Here is a 19,546-nt window from a genome sequence, read left to right on the forward strand (position 1 = left end):
CCATTCTACGTGAAGCTCCAAGCCTTCTGAGCTACCCTGTAGAAGGCTCTCCCAAGGACTACTTCTGTGTATTTCACTCTATCAACAGTCTTCTTGGCCAACTGCATAGCCTCCCTGGAGACTTCACAAAGTGGTCAGGAAGAAAGAGATATCTGTTCAGTCAATCAAACAACACTAGAGGCTACTGGAATCACACTTAAGTTAAAGAGATTTAGTGAGCACCTACTGTGAACAGGACATGGCACTAGGTGAAACAGAGGCCCTTTCTGGAATGGAGAGTTTAGTGGGACAAATGCTAACCAAATAATTAGATGAATAATTAACTAATTATAGGCAGGTGGCCAAAGGAATGTGTATCACAGAGAAAACCAACTTTGCCTAGTGGCTAGGGAAGGCTGGACAAATACAATGACTCCAGCAGGAAATGTGAAGGGAGTGGAGGACAGGAGGAGAGGGCGTCTGCGAAGGCCCAGAGAGACTGCCACCACAGGTTTACAGCACCTGAGAGGAGGCCTACAGAAGTGAGATGGAATGAGGACTTACATGGCATGAGATGAAGTTGGAGAGGCAGACAGGAGCAGCCATTACAGGGCCTTGTGAGTCAGTTATGGATTTGGGAATTTATATGAAAAGCAATGATGCATATTAGACCAGGGAGTTATATAAATCTGGATTACATTAAAATATAAAAGTACAACTTTGGCTCCACTGCGACTGAGGGATTCTGGGGGGCACAGCAGAGGACAGGAGAAGACTAGTTAAGAGGCTCTTGGAGCCCTCGGGGAGAGGGAAGTCTTGGCTTGAGAGCTGGTGGCAGAAGAGGAGGAGAGCAGATGCTCCGTGAGGTCAGAGGACCTGGTGAGTGAGAGGTGGCAGAGGCTGCAGCCAAATCCCTGAAGGCTCACACATTTGTCCTCCTGGTTTAAAGGGCTTGTGTCATTTGATTTCATTTTTTCTCAACTCTCACTTCTCCCCTTTGCAAAAGAAATCCACTCTAGTCCCCCCACTACCCTCTTCAAGTCGATGTTCAGTCCTGACATTTTGAATCATGTTTCTCCCCCTTCGATCAGAATGCCAGGGTCTGACCCCCACCAAATCTTACTCCTCTTCCCAGGTTCAACTACAATCCCATTGCCATAATCAAATCTTCCCCAACCTCCACAGATGACATTCCATCACCCCGATCACCATATCACACGGTACAGCGCATGATCATGTGCTCCTCTCTTTCACCTACTCTAGGCATGTTTCCCCAAATTAATCGTTAGGTTCTCAAGGGCAGGGCCGAGTCTTTTGCTTTTCTGGTAGCTCAGCCCTGGGCCCAAACACAAAAGTACCTGTGAAACACTGAGAAGTTAGATTGGATGAAAAGTCCTGGATCTGGCGCTTCTCCAGAACCACAGGTGACATGACCAGGGCCAGGGAAAATGGAGGCCACCAATGTCATCTAGGGTGCTGTCATTTGGCTTGTGCAAACTGTCAGGATGAGTAACCAAGGAACTATCTTTTTTTAAAAAGACACAGACATAGGCATCATGTCTTAGGCATGGTAGCTGGGCAGTGGCATAAACTGGCTTACCACACTGGCAGGCAGCAACTGCAGAAAGGCAATCCAGTTTGGACCGCCTCACGCAAACGGAGGCTCAGAAGCTCAGCAACCAGTGGGCAAAATAGCACCTATACTTAGTCTATTTTCAGTGGCTCTCAGTCACTGCAGCTTTTTAAACTCAAGAACAGCCAGTTCCTGAGTAACTATAGTACTTTTCCTGAGATCCATTCATTTCAGTCTTTTACCAACAACTGCAGGATTTGAAGTGGAGTGACTAAAGATTCTCCTCTCTAGACAAAAGGACCGAAGAAATGCCAAACTAGGTAACAGAACTGTGCACAGCAAAATCCGTAACCAGCAAGATAAGGCTTCCACTATACCTCCATTAGGAAGGACAGTAATTGATTCCATGAAACCAAAGCCATATGTTTATTATACAGATCTATTGACTGAATCCAGATCTCTGTTAAATTGAAAAACCATAGCGCCCAACACGTTTTTACTTACTCCTAGTTCTAATTAGACTAGCAAATCTAACTCAAAACAAAGAAATGTGTATTTGGCCTTTAACCAAAGCCAACATTAATCTGTGTTCAGAGACAAAATGTTTATAAAAGCCCTTAGCACTTTACTAACATTGTCCCTAACAGTAAATGCTTAATGAATGGTATCTTCTACCATTATTCAAGCTATATATACTTCAGCACAAAACAGACTAGTTACACTTTTGATGATCCCCCTGCTAAAATAATGTAATGCTTTAAAAATTTCTATATAGAGTATATTTTTATACATTGCTTCATTCCATAAAATGTGAATAAGAATAGGACTCTGAAAGCCACAAAGAGTCTGAGGAAGAGCTACCAATAAAAGAGCCTTTCAAGATAAGGCTGATCTGAAATGGGAGCCCCTGACTCATGATTCAGTTCAGCCTCCTGATGAAATTCCAGAAGACTCTGGAATTATTGCAGATATGGGCCTGGGGAACATAGTGAGAGTGAGAGCTTGGGAGACCCACTCAAGGCTCTGTTACTTTCCTCATCTGTAAATGAAAGGGCTGAAGTCCATGACTCCTTCATGGTGTTTTGCTGTAGGGCTGGTTATCCTGTGCCTCATCACAGGACAGGAAGGAGTGATGCAGAATTAATCAACTGTCATGGGCCCCTTTTGCTTTTACTCAGAATTACAACACAGGAGAAGGAAATAACAGAACCGTATTTCTCATCTGTAGGCTGATCTTTATTTGTACTAATGACCCATTTATTCTCTTTTCTCTATGTTACCAAGAAATGAAAGTCCAAATTCAGTATTTTTCCTTTTTTCCTTCTGTATTTATGTTCAGTCTGGCACCCTCAGAAATATAATAGACAAAAAGCATGTAGAATAAAGTGATACACAGTGAATAAGTAAAGGCCAAGACACAAGATTATTTTTTAAGTTTATTTTGTGAGAGACAGAGAGCGCGAGCTGGGGAGGGGCAGAGAGAGAAAAACAGAGAGACAGAGAATCCCAAGCAGGCCCTGTGCTGTCAGCCCGACAAGGGGCTCAAACTCATGAACCGTGAGACCATGACCTGAGCCGAAACCAAGAGTCATCGCTTAACAGACTGAGCCACGCAGGCAACCCCAATATTTTTTAAAGAAAACGAGTTTTCTGAACATTACCTACCAAGACCAAAAACTTGATTATTTGTTTTCTAACTCATAATGATAACAGTTTTTTAAAAAGACTGACATCGAAGATTTCATACGTGTTATTCCATATAAATCCTCCCAACGAGAATCCCCAGTTATAGTCATTTTTGTGAAACAAATGTTTATGTCACCCATTCTGTCACCCTATTAACTCAAATTCTTAAGTCTTATTTTTACAGATGGTTGTGGGAGGATACATGTATTTTTAAACTGTGCTTATTTAATAACTGACTTCAAAATTTAAAAAAAAAATGGAAAAGATGGTTTTGTCACCATCTATCCAATGATGATAGAGAACTTCCCAAAGGGACCCAAATTCACTCTTTCTTGCTAAGATGAGGCTGCTCCTGATAATCAAATTCTTTACTCCTCTGAGGGTAAAACAGTGCTATGGTTTGGCTTGGCTTGGTTACTGGGAGACTTCCCAATGGCTAAAGAGATCAGTTTATATTTACCTTTAAGAATATATAGAAATTGGGGTGCCTGGGTGGCTCAGTCGGTTAAGAGTCCGACCTCAGCTCAGGTCATGATCTCACAGTCTGTGAGTTCGAGCCCTGCGTCAGGCTCTGTGCTGACAGCTCGGAGCCTGGATCCTGCTTCAGATTCTGTGTCTCCCTCTCTCTCTGCCCCTCCCCTGCACATGCTCTGTCTCTGTCTCAAAAATAAATAAAAACATTAAAAAAAATTTTTTTAAAAGAATAGGTAGAAATTATCACAACCATTCTCAGCTCATACAGACTCAAGGACTTGTATCTTCCTATGAGTGGAGCTAGGTCTCCAGAGCTATTAGCTTTTTATTAAAGTTCAGTATTTAAGGATGACATAAAATTAGCACTGGCTCATCTCAGTATTTTTATTAACTCTTAAAATCGTATTTAAATCTACTTAAATAGATGAAAACACTTTCATATTACTTTTATGTAACAGCTGTATGTTTGCTCTGAACAAATATACTTTGTAAATCATTTATTTCAAAACAATCTCAAGTTTTCACTACACTTCATATTGTCTCACGACTATTTAATAGAATCACTGATATTCTACACTAAGAAAATGAATCACATGAAACAGAAATGATACAAACCTACATGTAAGCTAATTTAGATAACAAATATTTACTGAAAAGAAGTGCTGGGCCTCCTGGAGAACACAAAGATGAAAACGACATAGTCCTCAGCTTGAAAAAGAATTCAGCAGGGGAGTTAAGCTAATAAATGAAAAAGATAAAGGATAACATAAGGTTTAAGTAAGATTTTAAGATAATAATGGAAGATTTATGACAGGATAGCATATGGTTATCAAATGAATCATTTTGTTGACAGTACTGACTGGGCTTCTCAGAAGAAGGGAAAGCTCGTCAAGGTCCCTGGCCGAGGAGGCCTGCAGATGTGGCCAATACAGGTAGAGTTCACTGAAGAACCAGGTTCCAAGTTTCAGAACTAGAAGCGTTGGCAAAATGGTCTCCCTGATAATCAGCTGCCCAAGAACCCCTTTCACCTGGCAGAAACAAGTTTAATAGTCTAGCCCCGTCCCCAAACAGGACCTGTTCCATATTAAGGAATTAAGCCCATGACAGTATGGCTTCCCCAAACCCAATCCGCATTTCCTTCAGTAATCCTGCACTTCTTTGTGTCTATGTAACTAGGTCCTCTTGGTAAGTTTGGGTCTCCTCTTATTGGAGGGAGAGAGCACATAAAAATGCTTCATCTATCAGTTCTGTGGGGATGTCTTTTTGTTCCTCTTCTCCAAAGTAATTTTTTCCCAGGCAAGGTAGCTAGCCCTCTCTGAGAATATGAATGGAATTCAGGCCACATTTCTTTAAAGCATCTCACATCTGATACTTGCTTCCTGAATATCTCAGAGTAGCTAAAAGCTCTAGAATGATGGAGAAACCACTGCATCTTTCTATTACCACATCCACATGAGGTTGAAACTGTCTCCAACTGCTGGAAGCAACAGGGGCAGTTTGTAGTGAAAACTGTCTCCACCTACCGTGTCATTTTCTGTAGCACCTGTGAGAAGCTTGTGTGCTTTTCCAGTTAGGCAAGATATTTAAGAAACATCTGTCATTATGTCCTTCCAACCCACATCCCTGGAACATCCTATGAGCAGCTAGATGTTGGCAACACAACGGGCTGCCAACAATTGATGGCCATACCTTCCCAAGCATTTTCTTCCACTTCTGCCACTTTTCTGTCCACTCCTGTCACTAACCAAGGGAATTTCCAATTGGTCAGAGGCTTTTGGACAGCTGGAGGCTTTCAACCATTGAGAACCTTCTCTTAGGTTTCATAAGAGATCTGGCTGCTCACTCCCAAACAAGGCAATTCAGTCCCTGAAGCCACCTCCTGAACTAAAAGATACACAGGATTCTGGGGTGTGGATGGGGATATGGTGTCAGCAATACATTCAGTGTGGTTCTTGGTGCTGCCTGGATGGACTCTCATTGAGACCCAGGCAGCATTTCATGTATGATATGGGGATGTCAAGGTGTTCTGATCCAATGTGTCATTCCACATGTCCGTAGGGCTGATCTAGCCGATTGCACTGAGTCCTTTTTCTCCCTTGCCCAAGGAGTGCTCCTCCCACACCAACACACAACTGATAAGAACCTTCCCAGGTAACTAAGGAGTGTTCTTTGGTAAAGGGGAGAAAGGGTATTTAAGGAACTGAAACACCTGTGCTAGAAACTCAGTATGAGCTCACTCCTCCACAGGAGTGTCCATCTGGCCACGCTGTCAAGTCAGAGTCCCTCCATAGGGAAAGCGTCTCAAACAAGAGTGAGGCACAGAGTGTCTTTCCCGGGAAGCACATAGTTGGTGTACCCTCTTTAAAGAATAACCCTGATCCCATTAGTAGGATTCCAAGGTGAAGTCCTCAGAGTGCCTACAAGAAGCATGAAAGGAGTTCCTAAACTCACCAGATGAGTTTAATGGAACTCCAATAACAGCTGTCATATTTACCACAGTTATATCCCAGTAAAAGAATGCACCCAGCAACAAGAGATAGAACCTAACATAATTCTCAGCCACGGAATTCTGAAAACTGTATTCTAAGACACACTGACTTCACGTAAGGAAACCAACGGAAAGATCAGGCAGAATCACAGCATAAGCGAAGGGTATGACAACGGATAATCCATGCCTGCTTTTTGAGACCTGAAGCAAGAGCTGAGGAGAGAGAACTGGAGATATGGAAATCTCATCTAAAGCTTCACAGAGTTTAAGTGTTAACACACTGACAAAGGATTCATCCTTTTCTCTGAAAACTGAAATGTTTACACTTCCAACAATCAACTGCCAACAAGTTCACGGTATCCTCCTTGCAACAAAAGACTCAAGATGTGAAAATGATAATATCTACCATATTTTATTTTCTTAGGTCACGTTTTTAAAAGCAATCTTGCCTTTCACTGTGGCACAATCTGCGGGCCACAGCAGCTGTGTGTTCAAGGTCACTGTGCACGGTCAAACTGTATCCCCTGCTCTGAGCCAGTGTGAGTGACAGGGCTTTGGTATGAGCACTCTGCTGTAGAATCAGTGAGATGGAACTCTCACACCGCCCCCCCTTCAAGACAGACATAAAATACTTAGTTCTTCTCATGTATTTCATAAAACCATAAGCTTAGTATTTGCAAACTGAGACCTTTTCCAGTTGTAAAAATGAAACAAAAATATGAAAGTAAATGAGTTTTTAAATTGTCCCCCTAATTATTAGAATAAATAGTCTACATTCTCCCTTCATTGTTCATAATGCCCAATAATGGTGAGCTTATTGCTGGAGTCCACTTTAACTGTAAACGTTTAATAAGAGTTCAACCCTGTGAAACTCCTCTGCTTCTTGCCACAGGGGGCGGGAACTAAAAAGAGGAGCTGAGAGGTACAGCATTTCGTGTTTTTAGATCCCAGGTGAATGGAAAAATCCCCCAGCTAAAAGCAGCACACCTGTCTATGTGACATTTCTAGCTTATAAATACCAAATGAAGAGGCATTTGAGCGAAGTAAAAAAATACACTGATGTGTATGCCACTAACGTGGAAGAATGACAATATTCAAGTTAAACAGAATAGTTATGTCAACCGGAAGCTATAAATAAATCAGTTTACCCAATACATTCCCAGTTGTGATGACCTATCTTACGCTGAGCTCACTGCCAAGTACTGCTCACTGGTAGGGTTCGGTGAGATGTGAAGTCCTTTCACTTCTGCCACAAACCTTACCTGCGAGCAGGTGAACGGAGCTGAAGCTCTTCTCCAGTTTACCCAGAAGTACAGTGAGAAAACAGTCTGAAGACAGAGAGGCAACATCTTGGGAGCTTTGATCATAAACCACAACCTTCTGACTGCAATCAATATCAACCTGCAATGCAAACGTGAGGCTGTTAGGAAGGCAGCTCCCACAATCCTCTGGTGCTGAAGCAGATAACTGTCTCCCGCTTTCAATTAATAATATGAATAAAAATGACACGCAGTCAATTTTCTGGATAAACCTAGCATACAAATGGTAAGATACTTGTAAAAATCAACTTTTAAAAGGCAAAATTGATGTTAGGTGTGCTCCAAATGCCTTAGTTTAAAATCCTTAACACTGTAAAAGGCTAAAACTCATAAAACAGTATGTAAAATAAACATTAACAACTCTTGAACTAAAGAAACATTTAAAAACGTTTCTACAAAACAAATAAATCAGTTGTTTAGTAAAATTAAAACATGAACTCATTTTCATTCCTGAAGAAAAGAAACAGCTTTACCTACCATGAGGACGACATTTTGGTATCCCAGAAATACCTTCCTCAAAGATAACATCCCTAAATCTTGAACAATGGTGCCTTCCCTTCCCACAAATAAACAGCACTTCTAATATAATTAGTTTCCACTTTCTTCCCGAGCACTCTTACAGAATGATCTCCTTTCAGTAAATTTGTAAATACAAAATAATGTATTAATTTAGTAACTTCTGATACACATATTATAAATTTTGTGTATTAAGTTACTAATAATATTGTGTATTAACTATAACTATTTATTAGTATTTAATTTTTTTAAAAGTTTAGCAAACCATTAATAGGAAAACACAGCATTTGACCAAATTAAAATAAGTTACCTTTTCTGTATAGTTTAGAAATATTCTGAAATGTGACAGCGTGGTTAGTAAATTACTTGGAGGTATCCCTTAGGTACCAAAGTTTAAAAAGCAACCAAAACTCGCTCAAATTACTTTTTCCCCTAAAAATGAGACTTCGTTTTACAATTATTCCTCATTCAGGGTGTCTATTTTAAAAAAGGAAAAAAGCAAACATTTACCTTATGTTTTGCTGAATGCTGGATGAGCTCTGTAATTAACACTTTGTCCTGTTGCAACCTTCGCTTCATAAGCTTGGAGCAGTTGATATTAATGGCTTCCAAAATGTGGGATGTATTGTATTCCACAAATGGCCGGCTATCAATTAGCAGCACTTTTTCCGTTCCACTTTCCAGCAGAGCCACCAACCTCTCAGTAACAATTTGAGTTCCAATCATCTCATGGGCCATGACAACAATAAGTCTTCTTTTCCCACCTCCTTCTTTAATTTGCCACGATGATGTAATGGTGGTGTGCTCAAAGGCTCAGCCACTCCATTGTACTAAAAATGTATGAGGTCAGGCTGGTGGTGACTGGCAAAAGGAGAGTTAAACCCATTTTCAGCAAGAGCCCTCCAAGTGAATGTCCCTTTCTCTTTCCCCGTTGATGTGCTCTTGCAAAGGACTCCTTCCACAAAGCAGCCCCTCACATTTGATTCATAAAGAGATGACTGGAATAACCATTCCACAACAAAAGATGCTTTGGGGCAGCCAGCGCATTACATCATTCTTTACCTTTGCTCCTCGCTCCAACAGCTTTACGCTGGACTGAAAATCCTACACGAAGACAGAGACAGAAAACAAAACATGGGGTCAAAAAAAAGAAAGAGCATCAGATTAGAGAGAGCGTATGATTCATAATATTTACTCCATTAATCTAATTCCATACTTGATGCACTGTTTCATTTGAACAAACAAAAAGGACAAACAGGAATGGCTCCGGAAAATCCCACTGATGGTAATTCACTTCTACATCAAAATATAAAAACCCAAAGAAGATAAAAGAAGACACAGTCATGAATTATAATGACCCGAGGCCCAGAACTACACGCCTGTAGCATGAGATTGAAAGAGCTCTAAAAAGATGCTTGAAGTAGTATTTTTTCCAAATGGGTTTTATTTGCTTATTTCCTGAAAAGAGCACAAAGAACAGCCTACGACCAGGTGAGCAAGCCCATACTATCAGGACACGTCTTTTCTGAAGGCTTGAGAACCTCTGTGACGGTAGGAGTGTGTGTACACATGTGAACGCGCAAACACACACACACACACACACACCAGGGCACAACAGCAGCCCCTTTGAATTGCCCTGGGAAAACCTTTCATAAATTTCAGCTGCCTTTTAAGGAAAAGAAGGGACAAGAATGGCTGATATTCTTGTCATACCAACTGCTGAGCTAATTGCTGGGGGGACTGATGTACCCAGCTCCAACTGAGATAGTCCCACAGCTATTTTGGCCCTGGTTGCTCCATCCCTCAGTTCTCTGATCCTTCACAGACTTACCCCTCATCTTCTGGTGCCTCATTCTTAAGAGAATCACTGACTCTCAGCCTTAGAAAATCTCACATCCCAACCTGGGACTCTAGGTCAGCAACCATACAGCAGACATACAGAACCCTGACTACCAGAACCAGGGCGTCCCTATTCTTGCCAAACTCCTATAATCGACCACTTCCTTTATATTTACATATACATACGTATATACATATATATATATATGTACACATACATATATATGTAACACATACATATATATGTATATATATAATTTTATTTGTATTTGAGAGAGAGAACACAAGCACGGGAGAGCGCAGAGGAGGAGAAAGAGAATCTTAAGCAGGCTCCACGCTCAGCACAGAGTCTGACGCAGGGCTTCATCCCCTGACCCTGAGATGACAACCTGAGCCAAAATCAAGATTTGGACGTTCAACCGACCGAGCCACCCAAGTGCCCTAATTGGCCACTTCCTAACTGATACCAGTTGGGACTTTTGTGCCCACAGCTTGGCCCCGACCAATATTCTCTGACTCCTAGCTCCCTGGTCCATCTCTGCTCACTGGAAATCCTCTACACTACATAACACCAGATATCCACTGCTGGCATTCACCTTCTGCAGGGTAAACTGTTTGATGGCAAAGACTTTGTATTACATGTCCTGCCTCCATAGTGCTTTGTACATAAGATACTCAATTCACACTGTTATAAGAAAGTAAAATCCTCCACAAATGATTTAAGACACTGAATAAGTATTTGATTAACTGAGTTCTGATCAGGATGGTAAAACCCTCAAACATCACTAGGTCCTATTCCTAATTTCAGACTTACAGATTAGAAACTGAAGCATGGAGAATACAAAGTGGCCATGCCATTTACTTGTTACTTAACTTTGGAAAATTATATAACTTCTCTGAACCACAGTTTCCTCATCTATGAAATGTAGATGTAACATAGGCCTTATCCCTTCACAAAGTCTGTTTGGAGGATAAAATTATCAAAGTTATTTACAGTAAATAAACATGCAACTACCCAGGCACCTGGGTGGCTCAGCTGGTTGAGCATCGAACTCTTGAATTCAGCTCAGGTCATGATTCCAAGGTCGTGGGCTCAAGCCCCATGCTGGGCTCTGGGTTGAGTGTGGAGTCTGCCTGGGATTCTCCTTCTCTCTCTCCCCCTCCCTCTGCCCCTCTCCCCTGCTTACACTCTAAGAAATTAAAAAAAAAAAAAAAATGCAACTACTCATCATAAAGAAAAAGGAGGAAAAATACCTTAAAGATGCCAAGGGTGGACAGAGCTGCCTTGCACCTGGAATCTCAAAGATGTCATTTAGCCGATAAACACAGAAGCAACTCCACCCTCCTATATGGCTGAGCTTCAACCAAGCTGCACTCTTTCCCTCAGAGCCAGACACACAGGGGGTTAGAAGGCTCCTGAGAAACCATTTCTGCCCCCACACCTTACAAATCAGCTCCATATAGAATACATTATTTGTCCATCTTTTGTCTTATTTTAATGTATTTATTTTTAGTATAGCTTACTGGCAATGAGGTATAAAAATCATCTCTATCTTCAACTGAAGAAACCAGAGCAGAGAATCTGTCCCAGTCAATCAATGAATGTACTTTGGCAAAGCCCCTGCCAAGGATACAGCATTGAATCAAATCCTAACTACTGAGTGACATAGTTCACAGCAGTGTAAGGTCCTGTACTCGGATTATCTGATTCCTAAACCAGGGCTCCTACTACTGGGTTACGCTGTTTTCCCTAAGCACCTGCTCCCATAATGAAACTGGACTGAGAAAGAATGGCTCGACTTGTCCATGGAGGTGCCCGGGTGGCACAGAAAGTGGAAATCTGAGAACAAGAGCAAGTTGATTCCAACCATGGCACTGAGTATCCAAGTCTGATTGGCTCCTCTCAATGATAAAGTCCGGATGGAACAAAGCAGTTATCTGGGTTAGCAGATCAAGGGACAAAGGGAGGGAGAAGACAGCAAACATGCAAAAGTTGAATGAGAAAGTTCTCATCTTTGCTTCCCTTCAGCCTAATCTCCTGAGCCCAAATCACTGAAACCAAAGATCGACTACAGCAAACAGTAGGGCACATCCTTACCTAGAGAACCAGAATCAGGAGTTCCAGAAGCAGAAAGACCCTTTCCCTGACCAAGAAAAGGTCTGGGCCAAGTGACCCTAATATGAGGATATAATTGAAGCAAAGCACTGAATGTGAAATGAGGATGAAGTCACATCCTTTCATGTTGTACTCAGGCCAGCTGGAGCTCTCCTGTCACACCTTTATGCCCAAGGTCTGATTTTCTGTAGTTCCAAACAGATTTATGTGAGAGGCAGAGCCCTACCGAGGGGGCATGGGAGGTGGGGGAACAATTGCCTTAAACCTTGTTTATTTACAGTGAGAGAATTTTGGCCAGGTCCTTGTCCTAGGCTGCAACCCTAATTTAGAAATTTCTGGGCATTCACTGTTCATTCTGAAGAATGTCAGTACCTTGAGATCAGGAACATGTCTGTGACAGTTTTGTTTTTGAAACCTTCTGCATCAGGTAGGATTTAAAAGATGACAAGAGAATATTTTATTGTTGGCAAAACCGCAAGCTAATCTTACCCAAAATTTCTACAAGAAGTTAAAAGGAATAAACATTCTTAGAATTGAACTGTAAGGGCCCAAGTGCATATAACAAAACCTAGGACAGGCCAGCTTTGCTATTTGTTGATTTATTTAAACGTTTTATTTTTAAAGTTTTAACTATTTTCTTTCCATTTTTAACAGGCAACATATTCACAAGGTTCAAAAAAAGGTATAAAATGTATACATACTATGAATATGTACAGTTTATTTTATGTTTGTTACACTTCAACAAAACTACTAAAAATTGCCATGATACTGAAACCCCAACAAATACATGAAAAACATAAATACACTGAAAATCCTTCTCCTACCCTTGTCCATCTGCCCAGGTCTCCCCCCTGCCCTCTACTGGAAACCATGGTCAATAGTTTCTTCTGATTTCTTCCAAAGATTTTTTTTTTTTTTAATGAATACAGAATAAGACACAAATATATATTCCTTCCCTTTGTTCAACCGGTTACGCAGTATATACACTTATTATGCACCCTGCTTTTTTCCTTCACTTAAATTAAATACTACAATTTTATTTTTTTCTCATATTTAATTAGAATGTGATATAATCTATGTATCTTCCATACGTGCACTTTTGGAAATCATGCACAGAGAGGGGCGCCTGGGTGGCTCGGTCAGTTGAACATCCAACTTTGGCTCAGGTCATGATCTCACAGTCCATGGGTGCAAGCCCCTTGTCGGGCTCTGTGCTGACAGCTCAGAGCCTGGAGCCTGTTTCAGATTCTGTGTCTCCTTCTCTCTCTGTCCCTCCCCCACTTCACTGTCTCTGTGTCTCAAAAAATGAATAAACATTAACAAAAAAATTTTTAATAAAAAAAATGTTTTAAAACACAGAAATACTTCACCTTAAAAGACAACTCCCCCTTTCCCCCAACATCACACTTATTCAATCAGGGGTTTTACCTGAGGACCCAAGGGTAATTCTTAATAGCATGCTTGAAAGGTCAGCAAACTGTTTTATGGCATCCCAATCAGACAGTATCCTCTACAACTACTCCGACTTAAGAGAAATTTAAAATGTGATGTGCACATTCATGAAGTACAGGCTCATCTCTTAAAGGACACCTTGTTGTGACTCTGGCTATTCTCACCCAAAGACAGAATGGCACCGTAAGTTCCTGGAAAAGGGGACACCTATCTGATGGTCATGGGACCGTGGAAGGTGGAGAAGCCACCAGTGTAAAGCCCTCTGAAAAATGCTAAGGGACCCGGGGTGGCAGCACTGGCCCTGAGCAGTGTCTCTGCTGCGGATCCTCGTCACACTGACCCAGACAAAGGTGTTCCGGGCCCTCTAGCTGTGCTGCCCTCTTGGCTGCCTGGGGACTGTGGTGAGGAGCCCTGGCCTACTTCCAACACCCAGGAGAAGGGGCAGGCAGCTGGAGCAGTGGGAAGACTCTTCTGAGGAGACTGATGGGGTGCTCCAGTCTACCGCCAAGGAAATCTGGGTGGCATCAGGTTCTTCAGAAGACAATGAAAGAATACTTTTCTATACATACAATAAAGTTTTCTATTTCTCCAAAAAGGAATAAACCAGTATTTATCATACCAAAGACTAGTAACCTTAACCAGAGCCACTAAACAAATATTTGCAAAGTATCACACTTTCAGAAATCAAGAGGTTTTTTTTGTTTTTTAATTTTTTTTTTTTTTAACATTTGTTTATTTTTGAGACAGGGAGAGACAGAGCATGAACAGGGGAGGGTCAGAGAGAGGGAGACACAGAATCTGAAACAGGCTCCAGGCTCTGAGCCATCAGCCCAGAGCCCGACGCGGGGCTCGAACTCACGGACCGCGAGATCGTGACCTGAGCCGAAGTCGGACGCTCAACCGACTGAGCCACCCAGGCACCCCCAGAAATCAAGGTTTTAAAAAACTTTATTTATGAAGGGAAAGAGGCTGAGGCAACATTTTAGTATAAAAAAATGACTATACAGATCAGGGAACAAAATGGGCAAATTCCCTTAAAAAATACCACTTTTGCTTTATTTTGCATTTTACCCATTTTGGCAAATATTTTACAATACTTAATATGAGCAGAAATTGTAGAAGAGCCTTCCCCTGTTAATATTCATACTTTAAAGTTTTTGTGTAATTTATTTTATGTTTTAGATTCTATTTAGTACCTATGGAAATTTATCTATGATTTTATCATGGAAATTGGTACAGTTTTATTTACTGTAATTCACTCTACTCTGCAAGAGTATCAATGAAATGAAGTACACCACTGCTGAATTAGTTATGTCAGAGAACCAAAAGCCTGTTTTAAATTTTTTTTCAATGTTTGTTTATTTTTGAGAGAGACAGAGCATGAGTGGGGGAAGGGAAGAGAGAGAGGGAGACACAGCATCCGAAGCAGGCTCCAAGCTCTGAGCTGTCAGCACAGAGCCCGACGCGGGGCTCAAACCCACGAACCGTGAGATAATGACCTGAGCCGAAGTCGGATGCTTAACTGACTGAGCCACCCAGGCGCCCCAAGCCTAACAGTGTTTTAATGATAAGGTGAACAAGTGACTAAACAAAACCAGTATTTGCCACTAGAGTAATTAGCTAAAAGGAAAATTTTTTCTTTTGATTTTCTTCACCACTTGCACATAACCTTAAACATAGTGCCCAAACAAAAAAATTTTTTTAAGTTTAAGGTAGTTTTTAAATGATTCCATTAAGCATCTCCCTCCTGTTCTTAGAGGAGGTGTTCCTCTTTTCAAGTTCCCAGCAATATCCTGGCTTCCAGGTCAGTCACAGCGACACTTTGTCTATCCCACCAGAAAAAAAGGGGAGAACCTCTTCTACACACAATTTCCCCCTTCTGCCTGCCCATGGCTTACTTTCTGCCAACAGCAACAGCTCCACTGTCACCAAGCACAGCTGCCTTAAGGGCCACATCAAGGCCTGCAGCCAGCAGGTAAGGGCGAGGGCTCCAAGAACATGCCCGCATGTCTGAAAGGTAGGACCTATGAAGACACAGAGGCCATCCCTCAGAAAGGCACATCTCCATTTGAAAGACTTCCTTTTACAAAGAAATTCTCGGCAGGGAAAGGATGATTCTATGGGTTTAGGGTGCCTGAACTGCCTGTTCAGTGAGGAGAGTGACTGGGCTTTATTTGGCTGGACTTGAGCTCAAGTTCAAATTCTCAGAGAATTTATGGAAAGGATACAATCAGGTGAGAAGTTTGCTTTTATTAAACTATAAGCTGGTCTTAAATTTTTTTTTTTCCCTCCAATAAAACTGAGGAAATAGGCAACAAGATACACTAAACAGCCTTTGGCAGAGCCTTAAACATGGATTTTCAGTAACAGGAAAACTGAACAAATCAAAAGGGAAAAAAAGCAGGTTATGAAGTTTGGAAACAAGCAAGAACAGCTTAGACTTTGACCATCTACACTGATTAAAGCAACTTTGACTCATATGCTGTGGGCAAACCCTAACAGAAATTCTGAGGCCCAATATTTGGTAAAATATATTAAAAAACAAATACAAAACAAAACAAAAAACCCAAAAAACCACCCTCACCAAAGCCATGACAACTATATAAGCTTAATGTACTTTCAGTCACCTTATTAATGTCTTGACCATATTTTCTTACCCCAAAATTGAGGACACGTTCTGACAAGTGGGGGCAATAATGGGACAGACTGCTTGAAGCTTGAAGCACAAGTGTCTAGACAGTACTGGACGTAGAGACAGCACTTGTTAGCACCATAAAACCAGCATCTCTCACCAACTTACAGCACCACTGAAAGAACCCACTCCTATCAGAGGCTTAGGTTGTTTATATAAACGTCAAGGACCCACAGAGAAAGGCTGGAAGAACAGCCATCCTTCAAAGACTAAATACAATGTCTTTTCTTCAGACACAGGTCAGCCCAGGTAGAGTCCAGATCTGAGAGAAGACTTCACCCAGTTTCTGATCAGGAAGAGCACTGCACTCTGGGTACTGGCTCAGCTGGAGCCTCTGTCCTTCCTCAGCACTGCTTCCTGTTTGTGCTCACCTGTCTGTCTCACTAGCTTCCCATTCCCTGATCCTTCGGAGCTCTCCTCCACCTCCCCTCCTTCCACCACCTCCCCTCCTTCCACCACACCATGTACCTATTCCAGACACACTCCTTGTACCCACGGCTCCCTCTAACATATAATGCTTTCTCCAGGCACCTTGCCTAAAAACTAAGGACTCTACCCTCCCTCTGCCCCGAAGAGGGGCCTGGATATGAGGTGGTCTTGAGGGAATGGGAATAGAAGGATCCTTACATGAAGTCTCTGGGCGAGAGAAAATGTGGTCAGTGGTTGGTTTAATCTGAGACTCAAGGAAAAAATGTGTTGGAAAGGTTATTTGCAATAAAGGTGGACTGGAGGCAGGAGTGGAAAGAGTCAGATCAAACCAAACAGAGGTCAGATAAGGACACTAATGTGTACATCTTGGTTTTCTTGAGCACCTGTCAGGCCTACTGTAACTCATTCAGTCATGTGACAAACAGTTGTTGGGCACCTAGTAAGTGCTAGGCACTGCTGGAGAAATGCAGCAAAAATGTGCTGGGTGAAAACTCCTGTTCTGCTGGAGATTCTAATGCAATGCCAGAGACAGTAACAAACAGCAACAACACAAGCGCTATGGAGAAAAAACAAACCAGGGGAGGAAGGAGAGTTCAGTTGGGTAGTTACAATTTTAAACAGAGTAGTCAGAAAAGGTCTTACTCTGATGGTTAAGTACAAGCCATGAGGAGGTGAGAGAGCTAGGTGGATCCTGGGAAGGCTGCAGCTCTCTCTGTCAAAGACTTGAGGCCAATCAATACAGTGCTGCCCAAGGTAACGCTGAACTGGGCAAGTGCTAGTTAATCATGCGGTAGGTGCTCCGTCCTTCTTCAGTAAAATGGTTAAGGTCTATTAGGAATGAAGTATTTCCAGCCACTCGAACACTTTACTGTGAAATACACACACACACACACACACACACACACACACACACACACACAAGTTCAGTAGTTTCTTACTAAAACTACAAAGGGAGAAGCGTTCCTTGGCAAAAGAATAAAAAGTGCTGTATGAAATGAAAAAAATTGTAACAAGAAAGATTACTACTAATATCAATATAATTCTTCCAACTCCACAAATGTACCTAATAATGAAATCTTGATTGACAGCACAGAACGTAGCAAAAGATCAAAGACATGTTAAACAAGATGTATGCTTGAATAGATCTCAACAGCAAGGAAGCAGTTTAATGGATCTTTAAATTAAAAAAATTTTAAATGCTTTCATGGAGCTCCCCTTGCTAAAAAGTGTATCAAATACTTAACCACAAGGACTCTGTCAGTTAGGTTACTGTGTTCAAGGGGTTGGTAAGACTAATGTAAGCTTATCATCTTTATCCATGCACCATCTTTAGTCCACTTCACCCCCAAAACAACAAAATGCCACTACATGAAAGATAAGGTGTACTTTCCTGACAAAGAGTGAAATTACTAATGATATTACAACCAGGGTAAACATCTGGACAATGTGGAATATAGTCTGGTAAAGAGAGGATATAATTTAATTTTTCCAAAGAAGATCAGAAGGCTCCGGGAACAAGCAATGGAAAACAACTGGGAATCATCAACACCAAACCTTCCACCACTTCTAATTAAGCCCAAGTTTATCACAGTATATTTTGTAATTTTATCTACTTTAAGTCTTTTGATATTAAAATAAGTAAAACCACAAAGCCAAACTATTCTCCTGAAGATACTTTCAAAATGGCTTACACGGATCTTTTCAAAGTGACAAATGAGAAACTGCTTCACCTTTCAGTTAAAAGATATGTGAGGGGCACCTGGGTGGCTCAGCAGGTTGAGCCTGCAACTTCAGCTCAGGTCATGATCTCACAGCTCGTGAGTTTGAGCCCCGAGTCGGGCTCTGTGCTGACAGCTCCGAGCCTGGAGCCTGGAGCCTGCTTCGGATTCTGTGCCTCCCTCTCTCTCTGCCCCAACCCAATCTCATTCTGTCTCTGTCTCTCTCAAAAATAAACAAACATTAAAAAAAAAATTTAAAGACATGTGAAAAATAATGGAAAAGGTCTGCATGCGCAGCAAAAGGAGACTAAATAACCTACAAGTCACACTGAATCCTGCAACACAGTATCATGCAACATTTTTAAATGATGGTGTGAAAGCATACTTCTTGACAATGAAGGATGGTCATGACCCATTAAGAGAATAAAAGCAAGTTACAAAACAATAAAGTAAAGCAGAACCTCAAACACCCACATACACACATGAGCACATGACAGATACATTCAAAAGGTACTATTTTTCCTTTCTATAATCTTGTAAGGTACAAAAACGTCTTAGAAAAAGGGCACGACATACACTTCAGAGCCTAAAGTGGCTGTCGCCATCCTGCCTGCATTCCTCCTTACCAGGACCGTTAAGAAAACTTTGGGCTAGAACAAGGTATAGGATTAACAATACAATAAAGGAAAATTGATGTTTACCCTCAAGATAAAAGCTGGATTTCTACTTCACAGAAGAACTTACAAAGAATTATTTTCAATAACAATAATGTTGGGGGGCAGGGAGAGACAAGAAATTGAATTTTAAATCACACACTTATGACTATAAACCTGGAGGTTCAGTAGGTCCGTTGGGGTATGACTCTTAATACAAAAGCTTTCTTCTTTACACAAAGAATTCATAGATGGTTTTCTCTTTTAAATGAATATATTCCCTAACACTCTTAAAATGTATTTCAATTTATAAAGTTTCCAAAATAAGCCTGCAAGAGGACTTTCATTCCTCTTACTGGAAAAGCACAAATCTTTCAACAAAGTATATACAGCGGCCTCCTCACTATTCTGAGCTCCTAAATAGACACGCACAACAAGACTTGAACACATTCCAGGCGTGGCCTTCAAGCCTGGACCACACCTGCTTCCAAGGCCCTGAGGCTAAAAATAACTCTGGGGCCTCAAAAACGGGACACCAGCCAGGCCCAGGGGTAGCTGCAGGCCCCTTGCTCAGCTCCACTAACAGTAAAAGCCAGAGCTACTTAACTCTAC

At 41.5% G+C, this 19,546-nt stretch overlaps 1 protein-coding gene across 7 annotated transcripts in view; it reads right to left on the bottom strand.

The window, feature by feature from the left end:
- DUSP16 (dual specificity phosphatase 16) overlaps nucleotides 1-19,546 on the bottom strand; it is an 88,824-nt gene that overhangs the window by 35,426 nt on the left and 33,852 nt on the right. For 6 of the 7 annotated variants that reach the window (XM_045465710.1, XM_045465708.1, XM_045465709.1 and 3 more), the window contains 2 exons: nucleotides 8,546-9,139; nucleotides 7,463-7,601 (listed from right to left, as the gene is read on the bottom strand). In XM_045465710.1, the coding sequence (XP_045321666.1) occupies nucleotides 7,463-7,601; nucleotides 8,546-8,773 (367 nt within the window). In that variant the 5' untranslated portion in view covers nucleotides 8,774-9,139. The remainder of the gene's footprint in view (nucleotides 1-7,462; nucleotides 7,602-8,545; nucleotides 9,140-19,546) is intronic. The other variant, XM_045465715.1, reaches the window with a different exon arrangement.

This window comes from Leopardus geoffroyi, chromosome B4, assembly GCF_018350155.1.
Source record: "Leopardus geoffroyi isolate Oge1 chromosome B4, O.geoffroyi_Oge1_pat1.0, whole genome shotgun sequence".
In the NCBI taxonomy this organism is placed as follows: Eukaryota; Metazoa; Chordata; class Mammalia; order Carnivora; family Felidae; genus Leopardus; species Leopardus geoffroyi.